Raw genomic sequence first — 18,957 nt, forward strand, 5'->3', positions numbered from 1 at the left:
GGACACATGGAATAGGGCGCGGGTGTTTAAATATCTTAAATGGGTTTTGATTTTTTTCACGTTTTTTACAGTCAATAATGTTTCACCAAGGTTGTTTTTCTTCACTTCTCCTATTTTTAGTCAAGTTAAGTATTATTGAATATTTATGAAAATTAACACACAAAACCGTGCTTAACAATTGCGGAAAAAAAGTCCCTATTGCAAGAAATATTTATATCAAAGTATATTACATTCATATTATAAAAGCAAAATATTCACATTTTTTGCATGAATGATCAGATGTTAATGAATATCATTAAAGGAAAAATTAAAAACTGTTATGGCTGAAACTAGCATGAAATTAATCGGTGCCATATAAATTTCATGAAATATACATACGGTTTGCGTTGTTGATATGCCTACGAAACTCAAGGATGATTACTTATTTAGAACATGAACAATTGATTTCTTTACATATAATATCAATATACAGTCATTTGCCACTCGTGTCGCACATGAATTTTACATCTCGAACCATCCCGTCTCACTTCAATTAAGCCCCACTATTCCCCATCCAAAATCACCCGACCATGGCCGATCGCACTCATGCTGTCCCTCTGGTGCCAACACGTGATATTCTGTCCAATATTGTCTCGCCTCGTTCCAAACCATGTGAACCTACATATCTTTTTTGTGTCAAGGGTATATGTCATATATTAAGAAGATGATTAATAAAATATGTGAACTGTAACTGATCGAGATCGAGTTATCTCAGTTGAGGGCTAAGATTTTGTAACATCCCAACCGAGGCGTTATGTTACAAAATATTAGCCCTCGACTGAGATAACCCGATCTCGATTACTTAAAGGTTACAGATTTTTTCTCGCGCCTCGAAGATACAATAAAACCCATCTATATACGCGTTCAGAGTGTAAAATTATCCCGTCTTGGGCCTTCTGATTCAAAGCTGATTAACCATTTCATCTGCGCTTCGAATTTAGTCTTTCTGCGTAAAACTATAGTTCGGTTATATCAAAGAAAAACGAAGATCATAATAAAAAACAACAAGCAAAACAATGCAAGGTAAATGACTGAATGTACACATTTTTAATTATATTGATTATCTGAAGCGTGTGACGTCACCGATTCGAGAATATGACGTCAGATGCGCGGACTGTTCCATGAATTGCGTAAAATTAAGCCAAAAATCGCGTAAAGGTACCAGGCAGATCGGTTGAGATCGAAAAATCTAGCACTGGGTATCATGCATGACCTGTCCGAGGTTCCAAAAAAAATCTGTACATAGAGTTTCTATTGCAAGCGACTTCGTTGCAGAAAACTTAAATTCCCATTTAAGATGGTATGTGTAAATCGAAAGTAATATCGACTGATAATTTTCCAATCTTATATGCATTTTGTTGCCCGTATACAATTAAGTTCGCCAGAATAGGCATTGATGAAAAAGGAGCTTTTATAACAGTAGTAAAGAACTGATTTAAATTTAGTATTCGCCAAGGAAGTACCAGAAAAGGTACGCAGAGGCCAAACAAATCAACGTCGTACCGCATGTTAAATGAAATACAATACATTAATTCGTACCACCATTATTTATCATGAAATGTAAAAGTTCCTATTGTTCCAATGAATGGTAACATCCTAACGAAGCGTAACCAGTTTTCGTCTTTTTACTTTTTGTCTTCCTTTCCTTCTATAAGCAGGTTGAATAATATTTGCGTTCGTTACCTTAAATTACCCTCCATTCATTTGGAAAAGTCAAAGAAAGACAATAAAGAAAAAAAAAGGTTCAAAGCATTTCGCATATAAATGGTATGGCGTCCCAGCCTCCGTTGTCATCAAATCTACCGTGGCTATTGACATTCCAACCAATGTATATAGCATAGCCTTGTCCAGTAGGCTCAGATGGTCCCCAGAATACACTGGTCATTTCGACTGGTGTCCCATCGAGCCATAACCAAGTACCGCCCGACTTGTACCCTCCAACCCAATAGTAATTGCCTTCTGTTAACGATAGATATATAAAGGACATTGGCTTAAAATACAACTTAGATAAGGACATTTTTCACATATGCAACGACCAGCACAGTTCCAAACAAAGTAAATATATACGTAATATAACTTCAGGATTTCTTCTCTAGATTTATATTTAATTCTATCAATCTCTGTTATCTATATTTTTATTAGCGTAAATATAGAACTTAATATCTGACTTTCAAATTGATATCAATAATGCTCAAAGCAAGTTATCTGAAAAAAAAATGCTACCCTTCTTATTTTGCGTCAAACAAAATAAGAGTATATTTGTATAATGATAAATATTCCTTTTAATCTGACTGACATATATATAGTTAATATCAATGAGATGATTTTTCAAGTTCTTGCTTCCATACATGATTGTTTTACTGAAGGTTTTATTAATGACTTACTTCCTGTATCAATAAGGGCTTGCCGGATTGTTGTCAGTTTGGTTTGTGTGTTAAAGACAATCAGCCTACTATCCTCCTCTAAACAGAACTGCTGGGCATCGTCCCAGTCTTTACCAGTATACCCTTTCCAGCACATGTCCACCGACGGAGTGTAGGTGTAGCCGTCATGACAAGGTATCACTGTTTCATTGTAAAACATTACTATTAATTTAGCTTCGAGGAAGCGTTAATTAGTGTGAAGAGTCGATCGCTAATTCAAATTTCTCGCAAATATTTGTTTAAAGGCCCACTACCTTTCCGAAACGGCTTTTAATTTTTTAAATGGGAATTATTTTGCTCCGGAAAGGTAATGGGCCTTTAATATATCAAACTTGAGTGTCGTTCGTTTTGATTATTTTTGTCAATTAACCTTACGTTGTTTCAAATACTTGACACGACGTACTATATGATTCGCGATTTTGATATCAGAAATCGTGAAATGATAAAGTCAAGGATAAGTTTAATAGGGTTATTACACATACTGTAAAAGTGGAAGTATTTGCATGGGGATTTTTCGCTTAGCTATCTTCCTTTTAAAGTATTCATAATAAATTTTGTCCTTGTTTAGTTATAATGATATTACTAATATTCGCATGTAGACTATTTAGTACTTTTGCACGTTTTTGTTCGATGTATTCAAAGAGATTAAAAAGAACAAAAAATAATAATAAGCGAACATTTCCATAACGAAATTGATCAAATAACTTTTGCTATATTTCATAAGCATTAACATGTTACAAACCTGGTATAATAAAATAATTGATTTAACAACTTGTAACTATAAAAATAACTTTGGATAATGATATATAATAATATTAATGTTAGATATGGTCTTTATATAAAACTTTGGTTGCACAACGTTTGAACATACAATTTTGGGATCTCAAATTATTGATCACCAATTTCAGCATAATTGTATCGTGTTTTATCGTTAATTTCAAAGAAAAATCAAATTAAAAAACAACATAAACACACATTAAAATGCATTTGTTTAAGCAAGGAAAGAAGTGCAAGTCATGTCTAATTTACAGATGCTCCACCGCCAATATTACATAAACTATATCATCATTTGAACAATAATTGGTGTTTGATCGTACATTGTATATATATATATATGTCTAATCAACACAAAAAATAATATGAACTAGCTTATTTTGTTTTTGGTGCATGCACAATCAATACTTCATTTCGTATAGAACATAGTACCAAAAAGAGTATGATTTCAAAAGTGTTTTTTTATAGAAATATAGTTCTCTACCGTTATTTTAAAGAAAACCATACATATGTTTTTATCAAAAGATTAATTTTGAAATCATTATGCAATTAAACAATAACATAGCAATATTTATATTTAAAGGGATGAAGACTTAAATTTACAAGGACTTACAAAAAACGCAGTTTGAAAACAAAATCCAATCTAGCTTTTTTTTAACCCACTTGTTAAATCTGATGCAAGTCAACGCAGTTTCAAATAATTTTTCAAAGTGCGTTGAACATGCACCGGTATTTTTTCAAAGTGGGTTGTAACAGTACCACGGAATTATTTCGGGACACAATTCATCGTTTGTAATATTTTCAACTTCGTGTAAAATTAGAAGTTTCAATGGTGGTGATGATGTAAAGTAAGTAACTTTTATACCTAAAGAAAACACTAATCCGTCTGTTTTTGATAAAGAAAATATACCGTTTGTCAGCAGTGGACCATTTTAATGGATGACTTTAAGCATTATATAACGGACTTTTTTTTCAAATAATTAATTTCCAAATGTATTCTTAATACCTCCTATCGCATCATTTACTGCTGGAGTCTCTATAATTAAGTCGGTATATCAATCAATGGTTATCGCGGTTTACTATATTTTGGTGCCTTTGGAAGCGATAAATAAAATTGCAAATTTTGGTAAATTTAGATATTTAGCTAAGTTTAAAGCATGATACTATTAGCAGCTATCCAGCACAGATATATAAATACATAATATTAACCTTTTTTCCAGAGTCTAGTCCCAGTGACAGTTGACGAGTCGGCAAAACGTTTGTATCCTCGACAATCCTCACCATCTACGTGTAGACTGACACCGTAACACGCAGGCAGAAGTGTACACTTCGCTGTACAGAGGGACAAGCTTGACGTCGTTATTCTGAACACAGGACCACTAAACACCTGGTTTGACCTTGAGATGTCCTCCAACCATTCCATGTGATTCAAATTCGCTGCAACTGGAACACATCCAGAAACTAATGAATTGTGGTTATTTTTACCCTGTTCTGTTTTTTATAAATCGACAACACCTCGATTGATTTCATATTTTGCATTTTGCAAAAGGTTAGAACCACATCACATAGCACAACAGACATTGACTTTGAACTGCAAATTTCGAAAGTTGGTGTAAACTTTATCGGATTGACATATAATTCCTATGTCTGCGTTAACTGAATATGCTGTATTGAAGGAACTGTGAATAATATTAGGAAATGACAAATAAAATAGCAGACAAACTTATCTAATACCATTTTACAGCTATTGTTGCTGATTTTGTTTTGCTGATGAAGGATATTCCTGTTAATTTTCGGAGCATATTTCATTTCAAAGTACCAATATCAAACTCAATTCATAGTACATGTATCCAACTTTTGGCACTATGCTACTTTCAGACGAAGTTAAAAAAAAGATTGCGTGGCTGAAGGTGTTTACATACCTGATGACATCAGAGATATCCAGTACAATACCTTGTTTCCACTTGCCATTTTTAAACGACAGATAGACAGTATACTCTCTACTCAAACGTATATAAAAAACGGGAATGATCCATCTCGAAAAGAAACTAAAATTTCGTATCTAAATTCCATTTACATCTTTAATAACAAAACAAAATAATTCAGTGAATCGTTTTGTATGTAAATTGGATGAATACGGTTATAAATAAATCATGAACATCCTATTTGAAATCTGCTGCTTAACTCTAAACACATCTTTTATCGACTTTTTAATATTCAGCTGTTGTAATGGAATCGTGATTATTTGAATAGTCTCTCGATTTAAAAAAGATTTCCTTATAACCAGGTACATGTATGACAGTACTTTAACATTACAAATCACCGAAGAGGAAGACGCCGCGTATATTCAGTCGAATTTAACCGTTCCGGAAGGATTTCGTATATCGAAAAATTTTCACTCTTATTTCACAATTTTATTTTTTTCTTAACTTACACATATACATCAATCTGATTGAACGCTATTAATTGGAAGGAAAGACATTGTAAACATTTCATTTTATTAATGTTTAAGAATAATGGGGATCGTAATGGTTAGCATGTCCGCTATTTTACCCAATGAAATGAACAAACACCATTTTGCCAGTAGTGTTACGTAGTGTTAATGCCTTGCTGAAACAAAAGTGGAATCAAACTGTCTCACAGATATCAATAACATAATAATTAGGTTTTTATACATGCTAAACCAATGTAAAGAAATTAAATAGACACATTCACCAAAACGTATATTATTAGTAAATATTGGTAGTATTTTGTAAAGTCTTTTATGACAATAAGAGCAATGTTTATAAATTGCATGTTTTAATCTATAGCCACCATTTGCATGGAGATGTAAAAAAGGATTCGGTGTGTATGCTTTTGTTCGAATGCTGTCAAACATAGCGCTCCCAGTACATGCAAATATATACTGAACCCTGTGGACTAACTAAACTGAAATGTACATTTTTTGCATATTTTGTAAAAGTTTTCAAACGAAACAACTTAACAACCTGCAAGTTAGCTGTAATATCGACGGATGAATAGACACTTTTTAGCCCCTGCATTATGTTCAAGTACATAGTACATCTAAGAAGTGATACATAGGCATACGAAAAATCGTTATGTCATCCTCGATACCCCTGGTGTTACTATCACTGACGTTATATCCACCCCTAGATTCTCTAAAAGTATAACTGGAGGCAATGCAGAAAGAAAAACTGACCAATCACAGGCCTGCAAAGATTTCCTTTAGAAATAAGAGAGAGATCGACGACCCATTTCAAACCAACGCAGTCAACCACAATGTATTAGTGTACAATCCCTTTGTTGTACATCAAAGGGTCAAATTACCTGTGTCGCCTCCAGTTCTACTTTGAGATCGTCCAGAGGTTAATAAATCGTCAGTGATAGGAACCCCAGTCCTGCACCTGTGACCATGTCCTGCACTCATTGTTTTTGTAATGTGAAAGATTCAAATCAATTCCAATTCAAATCATATATTGATTTATACCCCTAAAGATACGTTTTAGATTTCATTAAACTTTTGATATCGGTAATAAATCAGTTCAAATTTTACAAATTGGAGTAGATTGTATTTTTGTGACCTCTGTGCAATGCGAGTAAAAGGTCTTGTAGGCGGAACCCACACCCGCACCAGTTGATTAAGGCATCGCATGTCTAAAACTATTAAAATCTATTGTTTTTGTATTCCAACCTAGAGGAATCCGACTTGGATTTGGCTATAGCATACGAATTTTACCCGCTTGATCGTATAGCTATATAATTAGCAATTTTAATTATATGAATCAAAATTGTTCACAATGCTGTGCACTTTTTTATCGTAATGGATGCAGAACTTTTTTTGCAATATTTTGCTTCCTGGTTTTGATGCAAAATCAACTTCACTGAAAGAGGCGTCTTTTGTAACAAAACAAACACCAACAAAGTATGGAGTATCATTTTTCGACTTTAATGACTCAATAAAAGAAAATGCTAACAACCAGATAAAAAAAAGACAATAAAGGAAATACATTAACCTTTTTGTACAATGGAGATATCACTGAGTTAAAATGATATTGAAGCTATCCGAAGTCTGACTATCGACGGAATGTTCGTCCATATTCATTGTTATTCATGGTTTTTCACAAATGAATCGAGTTGCAGCGATACCTCCAGAATCATCAAACCTCCCATGGACAGCTATGTTCCAGGCAAGGAAAAGTTCATGAGATGCTCCCGAGGGTTCTGAAGGCCCCCAGAAAGTCGAACTCAAGTCCATTGGTGTACCGTCTATCCATTGCCAAGTTGCGCCTACTTTGTGCCCTCCTACCCAGAAAAACAGACCATCTGTCAAAAAGATAAAAACTGACTTGAACAATCAATCACACAATGATAATTTGACGGACGATAACTGTGATAGGAACAGATAACAAAGCTTAATTAATGTTTCTCACAAAATGTGGGATTCAACTACTTATACTTGTATGTATTAGTGTGATCTTTTTCCTTTTTCAACTAGTTGGACTTAGAAACATCTTTTTCATCATCTTATATCATTTACTGATGGTCCAATACGCAGTGCACTGTGTAAGAGAATATGTTTTGGGAGTCTGCAGTATATTCGTACCGTCTCTTTGAAATAGTGGAAATCGTTTTGCTTTTTAAAATTAAATCATACTGAAGCATGCCGCCGAAAACACTCATCAATCCTTTTATATTATTATTCGCAAAAAAAGTCAGTCAGTCATATATTAAATCTTTCTGTACTCATGCATGGTACATCAATCTTGTTTCAGTAAGAATGCATATGCTTTTATCAATTAAGATGCATGCATTGTTATGTCGTGATTTACAAAAGACTTGCAAGTTCATGTAATATGGGATACAATGCTGATATTAGAGTCTTCACATGTTGTAAAACCCATGGAATGAGGGCGCTTATTCAACTTCAACTCTTCTCTAGAAAAGGGGAGGTGCACTTACCACAACTACGGTAGGAAAGTTTTCAACCTGTCTTACGAGATATTTTACAAAGTTTTGATATACAGTATAAATTAAAATAAGAATTCGCTCAGTTTTGTGCCTCCTGCGACGGAGTCACAAATGCAATGCAACATTTAGGTTTTGCGTTTACGTCAATTTTCTTAAAACGCTTCCGTTACCGACGTAATATCATTATTCATCCTCGATAATCCAGGGGTTCCGATCACTTACGATCCCTACACCCCTGAACTACCTCATAGTGAAATTGAAGGCAGCGGAAAATATTATACGTTATACGGCTCTTTTGATGTAAATCAAATGACTAAGTTAACTGTTCTATTATGTTGCCTCCAGTTTTACTATGAGTTATTCCAGGGTTGTAGAGATCGTAAGTGATCGGAATACCTGGATTATCGAGGATGATCATTCATATACCGATTTCTTAATTTTTTTGGGGGAAATTATCTTATTTTGGACTTAATATGTTTAAAAAAATAATCCGTTTGCCATTTCTTTTATACGGGGCACTACTTGATAATCAAGTTGGTAGTTTTCCTCTGGATATTCCTTGAGTTCTCAGCCCTAGTTCTGTATAATTTATACCTTGCTATTTAAAGCGTATGTTTACTCAGGCTTATTAGTCAGTGCCTGTTAATCCACGAATCTTAATTTGAAATGAACGAATTTTGGAGTCTAGTTATATAAGGTGGATTGTGTTTTTGCTTAATCTTGGAATATAAAATCTATAAAGATTAACAAAGGTTGACATACCACCACTGGCGATCAAGTGGGTCCTGACACCATTAAATGTAGTGTACGTGTTTAAGACAATCAGCCTGCTATCCTCCTCTGGGCAAAAGTCTTTGGCATCTGACCAACTACGTGCAGTACTGCTATCACTACCATACCATTGGAAACAGAGGTCCAGGGCAGATAGGTAGTCATAGTGGAGATGACAACGCAAATCTAGAATGGTAATAACAACACACAATCATAGCCATCTGTGGAGGCTAATTAATCTAGAACTATCTCCCTGGAATTAGTTATTTATCCTCCCTTTCCGGAATATATATGTAACTTATTTAATGTTATATGATTAACTGTATTACTCCATTTAGATCATTCTAAAATGAAAGTGATGTATAATAATATGATATGAAACGTTATTTCATAAATTTTATCTATTAGTTTTCTATTTACATATATTACATAGAAGGACAAACTTACTTGGATACGTTATAGTTCATGTATTTTAACAAATTTCCAATTGACTCTCATAATTTTCTCAAGATTTTCTCTAGAAAACTACCTGTTCTTTCTTCACATATGTTTAAAATATTTCTTCTTTGATTAGATGCAGTGTAACAAAACTTTTGACGTAATTTCAATTTATAGCGGTTTATTTTCGCGAGTCAATATGTTCGCGATCACGCGGCATACTTGCTTCAATCACATGTATCAATTCAGTCATGTATCATTGATACACTATACATTATACAAAAAGGCATACTTTTCTTCCAGACTCGTGTTCCAGTCGCAAAGGAAGGGTCGCCAAAACGTTTATAACCTCGGCAATCTTCATCACTCGTGTGTAGACTGACACCATAGCACTCGGACATGACGCTACACTTGGCCGTACACAGTGACAAACTGGACGTGGTCATTCTGTACAAGGAGCTCCCAAACACAAGGTTTGACCTTGAAGTGTCCTCCAAAAAGTCCGTGTACTTAATATCCCCAGCGGCTGTAAGACAAAAGGCATACAAAAATCAGCAAAGAACTAGAAAGTAAAATTATATTTTAATCACATTTTTGTTCCCGTAAATTGTATAGAACCATTCTTCATTTGCATATCATAGAGTTATTGTCCTTGCGCGTAGGTATTAATTGTGACGTCATGTGTTTGCAAGCGTATACGTAACGTCTAACTTTTCGGAGAAAAACTCGTAAAATGTGCTTACAAAATAATGACGCCACAATGGATACTTACGCGCAAGGGAGCTAACTCTGTATTATGAAAAGATGGAATATATGTTGCTACGCTAAATTGACAAATTCTTAATTTCTACTTTTCAGGATTCTGATCCTATATGATCGTTGATATGTAAACATATATGAACTAATCAGTAGAAGGCAGACACAATCAACTTACCCATGAAAATGAACACCATCCCAAAGACCAGGCGTAACAATTCTCTCATCTAAAGATCTTAACGTTGTCATGTAAAAACGTCAACGATAAACAATATGAAAACGGTGCTATACATGTGTTAACCTTCTGCGGCATTAAACGATTTTGTATCGTGACATATTTTTCATCCGAGGTGAGTAACCGTTTTTGTGTAACCATGCCTTAAATTGGTATTTTATAAACATGGTAATATCTAGGAGAAAAAATATGCATAAACAATTAATATTGATTAGCAGCCAATATATGAGACTATGACTGACAAAATTGGTCCTGATGAGGAAAATCTTTTTTTTTCAATTCATTGAATTTTTATATACTTTAAGACGTGTAGATCACATTTCCAAAATATAAAAGCCGTAGAATAAAGCATGTAAAAGATATCCGAATATGAATAAGGCAACATGTACATTCTCTAATGACAAATAAACGACGTGAAATCATCATATAATGAACATTGACGTCATATTACAAGGCTTCCGATGAATGACAGATGAAAAAGTCAATACTGCAATACTGCTGTCAGTTGACAAATGACAGGTGAAAACGTCGTTGCCGTAGTCAGTTGATGAATGACAGAAGAAAAAGTCGTTACTGTAGTCAGTTGATGAATGACAGATGAAAAAGTCGTTACTGTAGTCAGTTGATGAATGACAGATGAAAAAGTCGTTACTGTAGAGATGAAAAATACAATGAATCTCTAATACTTTATTATCTATCATTTTTTTTATAAAAGTTGTATTTCTTGTAATTTTCACCATCACAAACTGGACAAACTGATTGCTTATATATAATGGTTCAGATCCGTGAAAGCACCAATGAACTTTCGACATAGCGGTAAATGTCGCATGAACTATCACACGTTTCGAAAGAACCGACAGAGCCAACGCCATGTTTCAAACTTTGGGATTATATTGGAAAACCGAGTTGCATCATGTGAACGACATCGACGATACCCGTATAGATTGGAACATCCCGAGCCGTATCACATGGTCATAATCGGCAAAACCCGCATAGATCGGAATAGATCGGAACAGTTCGGATGCTTCCGAGCTATTTTAAACGTGTACACACGTTATTTGAATTTAATTGTTTAATAACTTTGCGAATACGAACTTCACAAAAGTCAGTAAATATCGAAAGTTTAAAACTTAGATAGGCGGAGAAAAATATGTAGAAGACTTTAAATACTGTTTCTATGCCAATCAACAAAAAAGTGACAGACCATACAACTTAAAACAACAAACAATAAAGCTTAAGTGTTAGCTTGTTTCGTTTTTATCTGTTGCTATCTTTATATATTTTATTCGTTTTTATTTTTTATTTTATTTATTTATTTATTTATTTATTTATTTATTTGAGAGGGTGACCCCTATTTGTCAAATACTGCTGTTATAGATCCAATTTAACGACAAACTCTTCGCTTATTGTATGCCGAAGATGTTTTGTCCCATTTTTGTGCTATATATTCCTTCAAGGAATAAACCTCTCATTGAATCATTGAAAATTGTTCTTCGTTCTGTTTAAAACCTCTAACGTTATTTATCATTGGGCGATTGTAATTAAGTATTAAATATTGTAAATCGCAAGCTTATTTCATCATGAAATCAGATTTCACTAAAATAAGCCATCGATCCAAGATATGTTCACTCAGCAGTTGATATGGGAAATTGTGTCTATTAGAGGTTTTCTTTTTACGATACCATGTTCGGTCTCGCCAATGCACCTCCCATGATCAACGGAAACCGTATATTCTTACATCTATAGATACATAGCTAAATGTCTATATTATTAAAACTTTTTTTAAGCCGAAAAAAAATATCTTTCCTAAATTGCTTCTCAAACCACCTTCATTATCAATAGTAAATACCATCATTCAAAGATAGTGATCGTAAACTCCATAAAAGCCCACAACCACTTGAAGAGGTGCTGTGCATTCAAAAACATTCTTGAGATCTCATGAACATCGAAAGTGGTGAAATATGTTCTTTTGTACGCGGGACATTATAGGAGGGGGTGTTCATAACACCACAAACAACATGGTCTAAGGAAGATAATTCAAACTAGATAGGTACGGAATATGTCGTCTATCATTATGGTAGCAATAACTCGATAGATATGCACTATGTCTTGCATGGGTAGATGTGAATGCATGATTTCTTCTCTTTCCCTGAAAATTCGGTTGCCTTGGTAACTAGGTCACTATGCACAGATTCTGTAAAATGGCAAATAAATTACTTACTCGATTTGACAAATAAATTACTTACTCGATTTGATCAATTTTTGGTTAATTGTGGTCATTACGGATATCTATATTTTGATAGCAGTTACCATGGAAACAAAATGGAGGAACGTTTGGTTGCCATTGCGACAAGTATTGTGTAGCGGATATATTAGTTAGTCATTGGCTAACACTTCTAGCTTGTATTAGATTTCTTAAAGATGGTCCCGCGTGCTTTCCCTCAATTTTCTGGATGCTTATTTATCTATCTGTTATATTTTTTTCTGATTGTGTAAGTTCTGAGCCATATTGTTAAGTCCGATTCATTATTATGCTAATATTTATTTACCTCCCCATCTCCATTTCAACTCACAATCAATACAAAAGGATTGACCAATTATTTAAAATTGCCTCTAGTGCGTCTTATACCTGATAATTGATGCAAAGCTCATAAACTATAACTAAACAAAAAAAATATACTAAAATTAAGTACAGAGACACGGGAACCCCAAAATAGTTCTTTTACTACCTATGTCAAGGAAATGGAATTTTGCAGCTACTGTTTTCTGTAATTTTGCCATAAAAATCACAAATAAATGAAGAAAGTTTACGAGTTATACACCTGGACATTATTTTACAACTAGCATTTATGCAGCTGCGTTATATGTGTAAAAAATAAAAATCACATGTTAAAACAGAAAAAAAAAACTATTTCTAAAAAGTAATTATTCTTTACAAAAGGCAAAAAATACTGCAAAAAAAATCCGACACAGGGTTATCAAACGTGAGTGGGGGTGTGTCTATCGTAAATGAGTCAAATCTATTATCTCTGTTTACTAAATACAGTATGACTAAAACATATAAAATTATCATAATAAGTAGCAAGTTTGTTTAACTGGAATTGATTGTGTTTTATTTTCAACTAAAAAACCACATATCATGATATGTTTCTGATATGTACAGTACAATGTTAAACTATGTGTACATGTACTAAAATAACGAAGGAAATAAAAAAATCATTTTATGCATGTTAATCTTCCCTACGATGTTGGTCGAGCAAATCTGCACCGTCAAACCCATTTAAGAATCATGGCTTTTCGCAGATATGTCGATTGTTACTGTTACCGACGCCATCATCAAACTTTCCATGAGTATTTGTATTCCAACCAAGTGCATTAGCGTGCGAAGGACTTCGATTAGGTTCTCCCGGTCCCCAGAAGGTCGAGGTCATCTCCACTGGTGTACCGTCTAGCCATTTCCAAGTTCCAGACACAAACTGACCTCCCACCCAATAGTAGTAATTTTCTGTGGACAAACAATACAATAAAAAATATGGTGGGAATGGAAAAGAAAGAGGGAAAACTGCTAAGACAAAATAATGTCCATAAAAAGTGAAAAGCAAATAGATTGTTCTTTTAATGCTTACCACGTAATCTGATACAAAATATACATGTATCTCTTCTATTCTAGTGTAATACCTTTTTAGCTCTGATAACAACAATGCTGTAGCACGTTTACAGTAGCTTTGTAACATTTACCATTAGCAGAATTGATAGCCTGTCGGAGACTCTCCAGTTTGTCGACGGTGTCAAGCACGACCAATCTACTATCTTCCTCTGCACACGTGGCCATGCCTTCGAACCAGCTCCCACCATACCATTTCCAACAGACATCTACCGACGCCGTATAGGTGTAGTGTGGGTGGCAGCGTAATACTTGGCAGGAAATTATCATCGATGTAAAACAGAATTTTATTTGGAAAATAGTCATTATAAAAACCTTTTGAATACATATATGTTTAATTCGACTATCATTACTTGACATCAGCGTCATCTATATTCCATAAGCCCCTTTCCCTGAAATCCTTGCTTCAGGATGTTGGGGCCTAATCGTATAAAACCATTTTCCTGTGTTATTGTATAAGTAATTAACTATTCATGAGTCTTTGTATATTAACCATGTGTCTAAGTTAATTCTGGGATGAATTTGGAGTTACATGAAAGCTCCCGGGACAAATACAAAATAATGATATATGCTATCGGTTAATGAAAAATAAGGGCAAATATGTAGGAGCCCTTCTCGATAATTATATATCTTTATGTGTATTAATCCAAATGGACATGACGGAGGTGTTGGATTTTCTTTTAATACTGTTTACTTCTTTGCATTAATCAATAGCAATTAATGTAAATACACGTATACTCCATGTGCCCATAAAATAGAATTCAGTCCTTGAACTGATAAATATTGACTGAGCTTTTTACATTTATTCAAAGTGGTAAACCAATAACATGTCTCGAGAGATAAAATATGTGACAATTAAAGTGGAAATTAATTAAAATCATGATCAATAGGACCAGTTTGTGGAAATGTCGTCGTATGGAATTATTTTAATACGACATACTATAGCTATAGCACAGCTTCATCGTGTTATATAAAAAAAAGTTATATCGTCAGTGAACAACGAGAGTGTAAGATCATTTTCCAAATTAGTACTGATAAATACCCTTTTTTGTCGAAAAATGTGTACTTTGACTTACAGATGGCCATTGTCTTGGCTTGTCATTTGACAACGACTGCTTACCTTTCTTCCATACTTTTGTTCCTTGGACAGTCGATGGACTCGCAAATCGATCATAACCTCGGCAATTCTTATTGACAACATGTAGACTGACCCCGTAACACGTTGACATAAGGTTACACTTGGCTGTGCACAGGGACAAACTCGACGTCACAAGATCAAATAATGCATTGCCAAAAATACTGTTTTCTCGCAATGTGTCTTCGTAAAAATTCATTTGGTGAATATCTCCTTTACCTGTAAAGTACATATGAAGATTAATTAAGACTTCAATTTAAAGACAACCAGTCACTTTTTATCGATACATTTTATGGTTTCTCTCAATGACCGACATGCACATAGTACACTGTACGAACTTATGAACAGTTATAAGTATGATTCTTGTTTCCATGCGGCTGTGAGATTTGCCGATGATGGACTAAGTAAGAGCAAACAAAATGAGCGGAATTTGTTTGTTTGTTGTTTTTTTTTTTTTAGATTTAAATGATGCAACATTTCCAATTTGGTACACAAATATCTAATTTCAATAAGAATACAATCGAACGGGAATCACTGAATGGTTAATCTAATTATAGATTTCCAAGATAGTTGATTAGTCGGTTAATTAGACTAAACGTCTTCATAAGTAACAGAGATGAGATGATAAAGGGACGACATAAACTGTATACAATGTCTTGCATGTGTTTATTTTTAGAGTCTGTGGTAATTAATGATGTGCATCCTTTTAATTGTTGAATGTTTCCCCTTTTGAAGCGTTTTTCACTGAAGCTTCCCGCCAACGTCACAAATCAGCACGCCCCACCCGATAACATTATACTGACAACAGGCGAACCAGTCGTCCCATTCTTTTTGTGTTGAGCGCTATGCAGAAGCAGATACAAACGCTTTAACAGACCATGTGTGCTTTGATCAGGGAACAGAACCCAGAGCCGTCCTCACATGAGCGAGAATTCAGCTAAAGTCCAAAAGTGAGGCGCTGTTAAGGAAAACAACGGGACGAAGAAAGTCGCCTTCTAAGACCATGCAATGAGACAAAAGGTAAAACTCTAACGTAGGTCAAAAAATTGGAAACATTTTTACATTGTAAGTACGTGTATTGCAATTCTCAAAATGTGGGCGAATTTTGGTTTTTAGATAACATATAAAAAAACTCTTTCTGGATTGTGAGTATGAAAATAACGGCACCTATAACTTTTTTCTATTTAAGATATTTTCATTCGTGGGGCGGATTTACCTTATAGGAATATAATTAAATTTGTACGAAGATATGAAGCAACATGGTGACTTGATTAATAGATACACATGTATAAAGAATAAGTAATTACAGGAGAAGTTTGCGGTAAGTGAGCCTTTCAGTTTAATCAGAGCACTTACTAACTGTAGCCAACATAGAAAGCAGTAACAGAATAGTTCACTTGTGCTTTGCTGCTACGGAAGAAATATAACCGGGCATGAAAATTACTGAAATCCAACATTCTTTCGCGGCTATTGATTTTCGCGATTTTCTTTACAAAACAAGTTACGAGGAGCAACATTCGCGGAATAAAACATGGAATAGAAATTCATATCAATATAAAAGAAGTAGATATTCATTCGCGAATTTACTTGGGTCGCGAAATTCGCGAAAGAAAGAAACAGTACTTTTATAGACTTTGTCTGATGCTAAATGTTTTTGAAAATGTGATAGAATTTGTTGTTATGGAAAACATAGCCGGGTATAAATTTGTTCTATAATCCTATTTTCTTTCCCAACTATAGAAAATATGCCCTGGTTATTCATCTTATGTACGTGTAATACACACTTGGACTATGAATCATTCACATTTATAGATTTGTATGTAACAATCTCATTTAAATGATGAATGAAGAGGATCATACAACTGACTTTTACACTTACCTATCTATACATGCATATACTGTCGTTTACTGAAAAAACTGATATGCTCTACGCGTACGATAATTTGCACTCCATGACATTCACAGCCTAGTCAAAAATAAATTGCATGAATGATTTTTGTTTACAATACGAAGATGGTCCCAGTAGTAGAAAACAAGCATGTTTATTGGTTTATCAAGCAACTAGCATATATATTGATATCGTCGGAATACACCTACCGCATATATTTGCTGTTTTCGGCTCTGACGGAAAACAGATGGATTTTAGCACGTGTGCCGATTCCATCGACCTCCTATTGGTTGATTCATTGTATGAAAGTCGGACTTCAAATCACTAAAGGATTTAATTGTTTTCATATTCATTGTGGAATTTTTTTCGTGATTTAGATTAAAAATAATGGAATATTACGGCAGGTTGTGTATTTTGTGTTAAGAAAATTATGGGATTATGCCTGGAGACATATACTCACCCGTATTGTGTAACTCTAGTACCGTTTACTGTCTTATTTAAAGTGGTTGTCTTATATTAGAGTCACATATAAGACAGTAAAAGGTAACATATAGGACAATTACATGTAATGGTCCGATAATCCGGGAGTTAAAGTACAGAAACAACAATAGATGACATCACAACTATTAATAAATGTCACTTACCTACGGAAATAAGCAGAGCCGAAAACAGCGTCAGGGTGATATATTTCATCTTGCAACATCTAAATCAAAAGATTGAATTAGTTAATAATCAATATTTGACTGTTTCATTTGGTCCTTAGCAGAAAAGCTGTCCGATGTTCTACAATTCTGGAATAATAGAAAAGTTATACGTTTTGTGTCTAGATTGATGTAATCAGTCATTATTTTATGAGCACAATTCACGTCGTTTTCGCTAAAACGTATGACGTAACGCTAACAATCAATACCTACCCGTAAGTGGAGATAACTCTGTAATATGCAAATTCGGAATACATAATAATTCATGAAAATATTAATTGAAGACACATAAAAATAGTCCATGTTAAAAACCTATTACGATGAAATCAGTGTAAATACATACAGTCAGACCAGACCGAGTCTGAATACATTCCACAGAAGAAAACCTTAAATAAGTGAAACCATTCCAAATCTTTCATTACGTCAAACATTCTATCGAACTACCTCCTGAATATTTCAGTTGTTTTATACACCGTGTCAGTTTTCATTGCATGAAGACGCAATGATAATTTACGCTCGACTGGCCTTACCAGGGACAGCATATTTTCAGTGGGCACCGAAGTCTTTTGATATTTACTCTTACTTAACATTTTCCCTTTGACTTTAGGAAATACTGTTGCATAAATATTTTAGCGGTAATCGTATTTTTTATTAACTTTTTTCGCGCTAGAATGCTTGAGATATTATTGCGTTGCAGAAATTGTCCGCCTTTCATTGTTCAACAATACGCCCACTTCTCGACTAAAAAACCTATTTGAAATTTTTAATTTTTGTTACACCAATCTCATTTCGTGATACACATTTTATGGAGAGAAATGAAAAGTTGAGGTAACATAATGTACGTTGATTTTGATTACAAGTTAAAGCCGTAAAGAAAATATCTATTCCATTGGATCCGTAACGAAATATCCATAGTCGTTGCAGTAGTTTTATGTCTTTGAAGAAGAGGGTGTGGGTAAATGCCACGAGATTTGGTTTATAATTATTTTTCTCTCGTGCATACATAGTGTTCATCTGAATTATTTATAACAATACATATGAGGCAGTAGGCTGATTCTCAAATTAACATTTACTGCTTACACAATCGATACAATAAGGGATACTATACATAAAATTTAATGATCAGTTTTATATAGTTGTATTCCCAATGTCACAATAGTACACA

General features: G+C 34.1%; 3 protein-coding genes across 3 annotated transcripts; all 3 read right to left on the reverse strand.

The window, feature by feature from the left end:
• Positions 1 to 1,783: 1,783 nt before the first annotated feature.
• Positions 1,784 to 5,207, reverse strand: LOC138336677 (C-type lectin domain family 10 member A-like). The gene is made up of 4 exons (XM_069286207.1): positions 5,159 to 5,207; positions 4,446 to 4,679; positions 2,424 to 2,603; positions 1,784 to 1,998 (listed from the first exon to the last, which is right to left on the reverse strand). The coding sequence occupies exons 1-4, from the start codon at positions 5,205 to 5,207 to the stop codon at positions 1,784 to 1,786; spliced, it is 678 nt and encodes a 225-aa protein (XP_069142308.1).
• A 2,017-nt stretch (positions 5,208 to 7,224) lies between these two features.
• On the reverse strand, positions 7,225 to 10,889 carry LOC138336902 (C-type lectin domain family 17, member A-like). Its single transcript, XM_069286519.1, has 3 exons — positions 9,706 to 10,889; positions 8,967 to 9,161; positions 7,225 to 7,559 (listed from the first exon to the last, which is right to left on the reverse strand). The coding sequence occupies exons 1-3, from the start codon at positions 9,857 to 9,859 to the stop codon at positions 7,345 to 7,347; spliced, it is 564 nt and encodes a 187-aa protein (XP_069142620.1). The 5' UTR covers positions 9,860 to 10,889; the 3' UTR covers positions 7,225 to 7,344.
• An 889-nt stretch (positions 10,890 to 11,778) lies between these two features.
• Positions 11,779 to 17,915, reverse strand: LOC138336863 (hepatic lectin-like). Its single transcript, XM_069286466.1, has 4 exons — positions 17,736 to 17,915; positions 15,145 to 15,422; positions 14,143 to 14,319; positions 11,779 to 13,909 (listed from the first exon to the last, which is right to left on the reverse strand). Exons 2-4 carry the CDS (start codon positions 15,152 to 15,154, stop codon positions 13,692 to 13,694), a joined length of 405 nt encoding a protein of 134 aa, XP_069142567.1. The 5' UTR covers positions 15,155 to 15,422; positions 17,736 to 17,915; the 3' UTR covers positions 11,779 to 13,691.
• Positions 17,916 to 18,957: the final 1,042 nt, after the last annotated feature.

The sequence above is a fragment of the Argopecten irradians genome, chromosome 12, assembly GCF_041381155.1.
Source record: "Argopecten irradians isolate NY chromosome 12, Ai_NY, whole genome shotgun sequence".
Taxonomy (NCBI): Eukaryota; Metazoa; Mollusca; class Bivalvia; order Pectinida; family Pectinidae; genus Argopecten; species Argopecten irradians.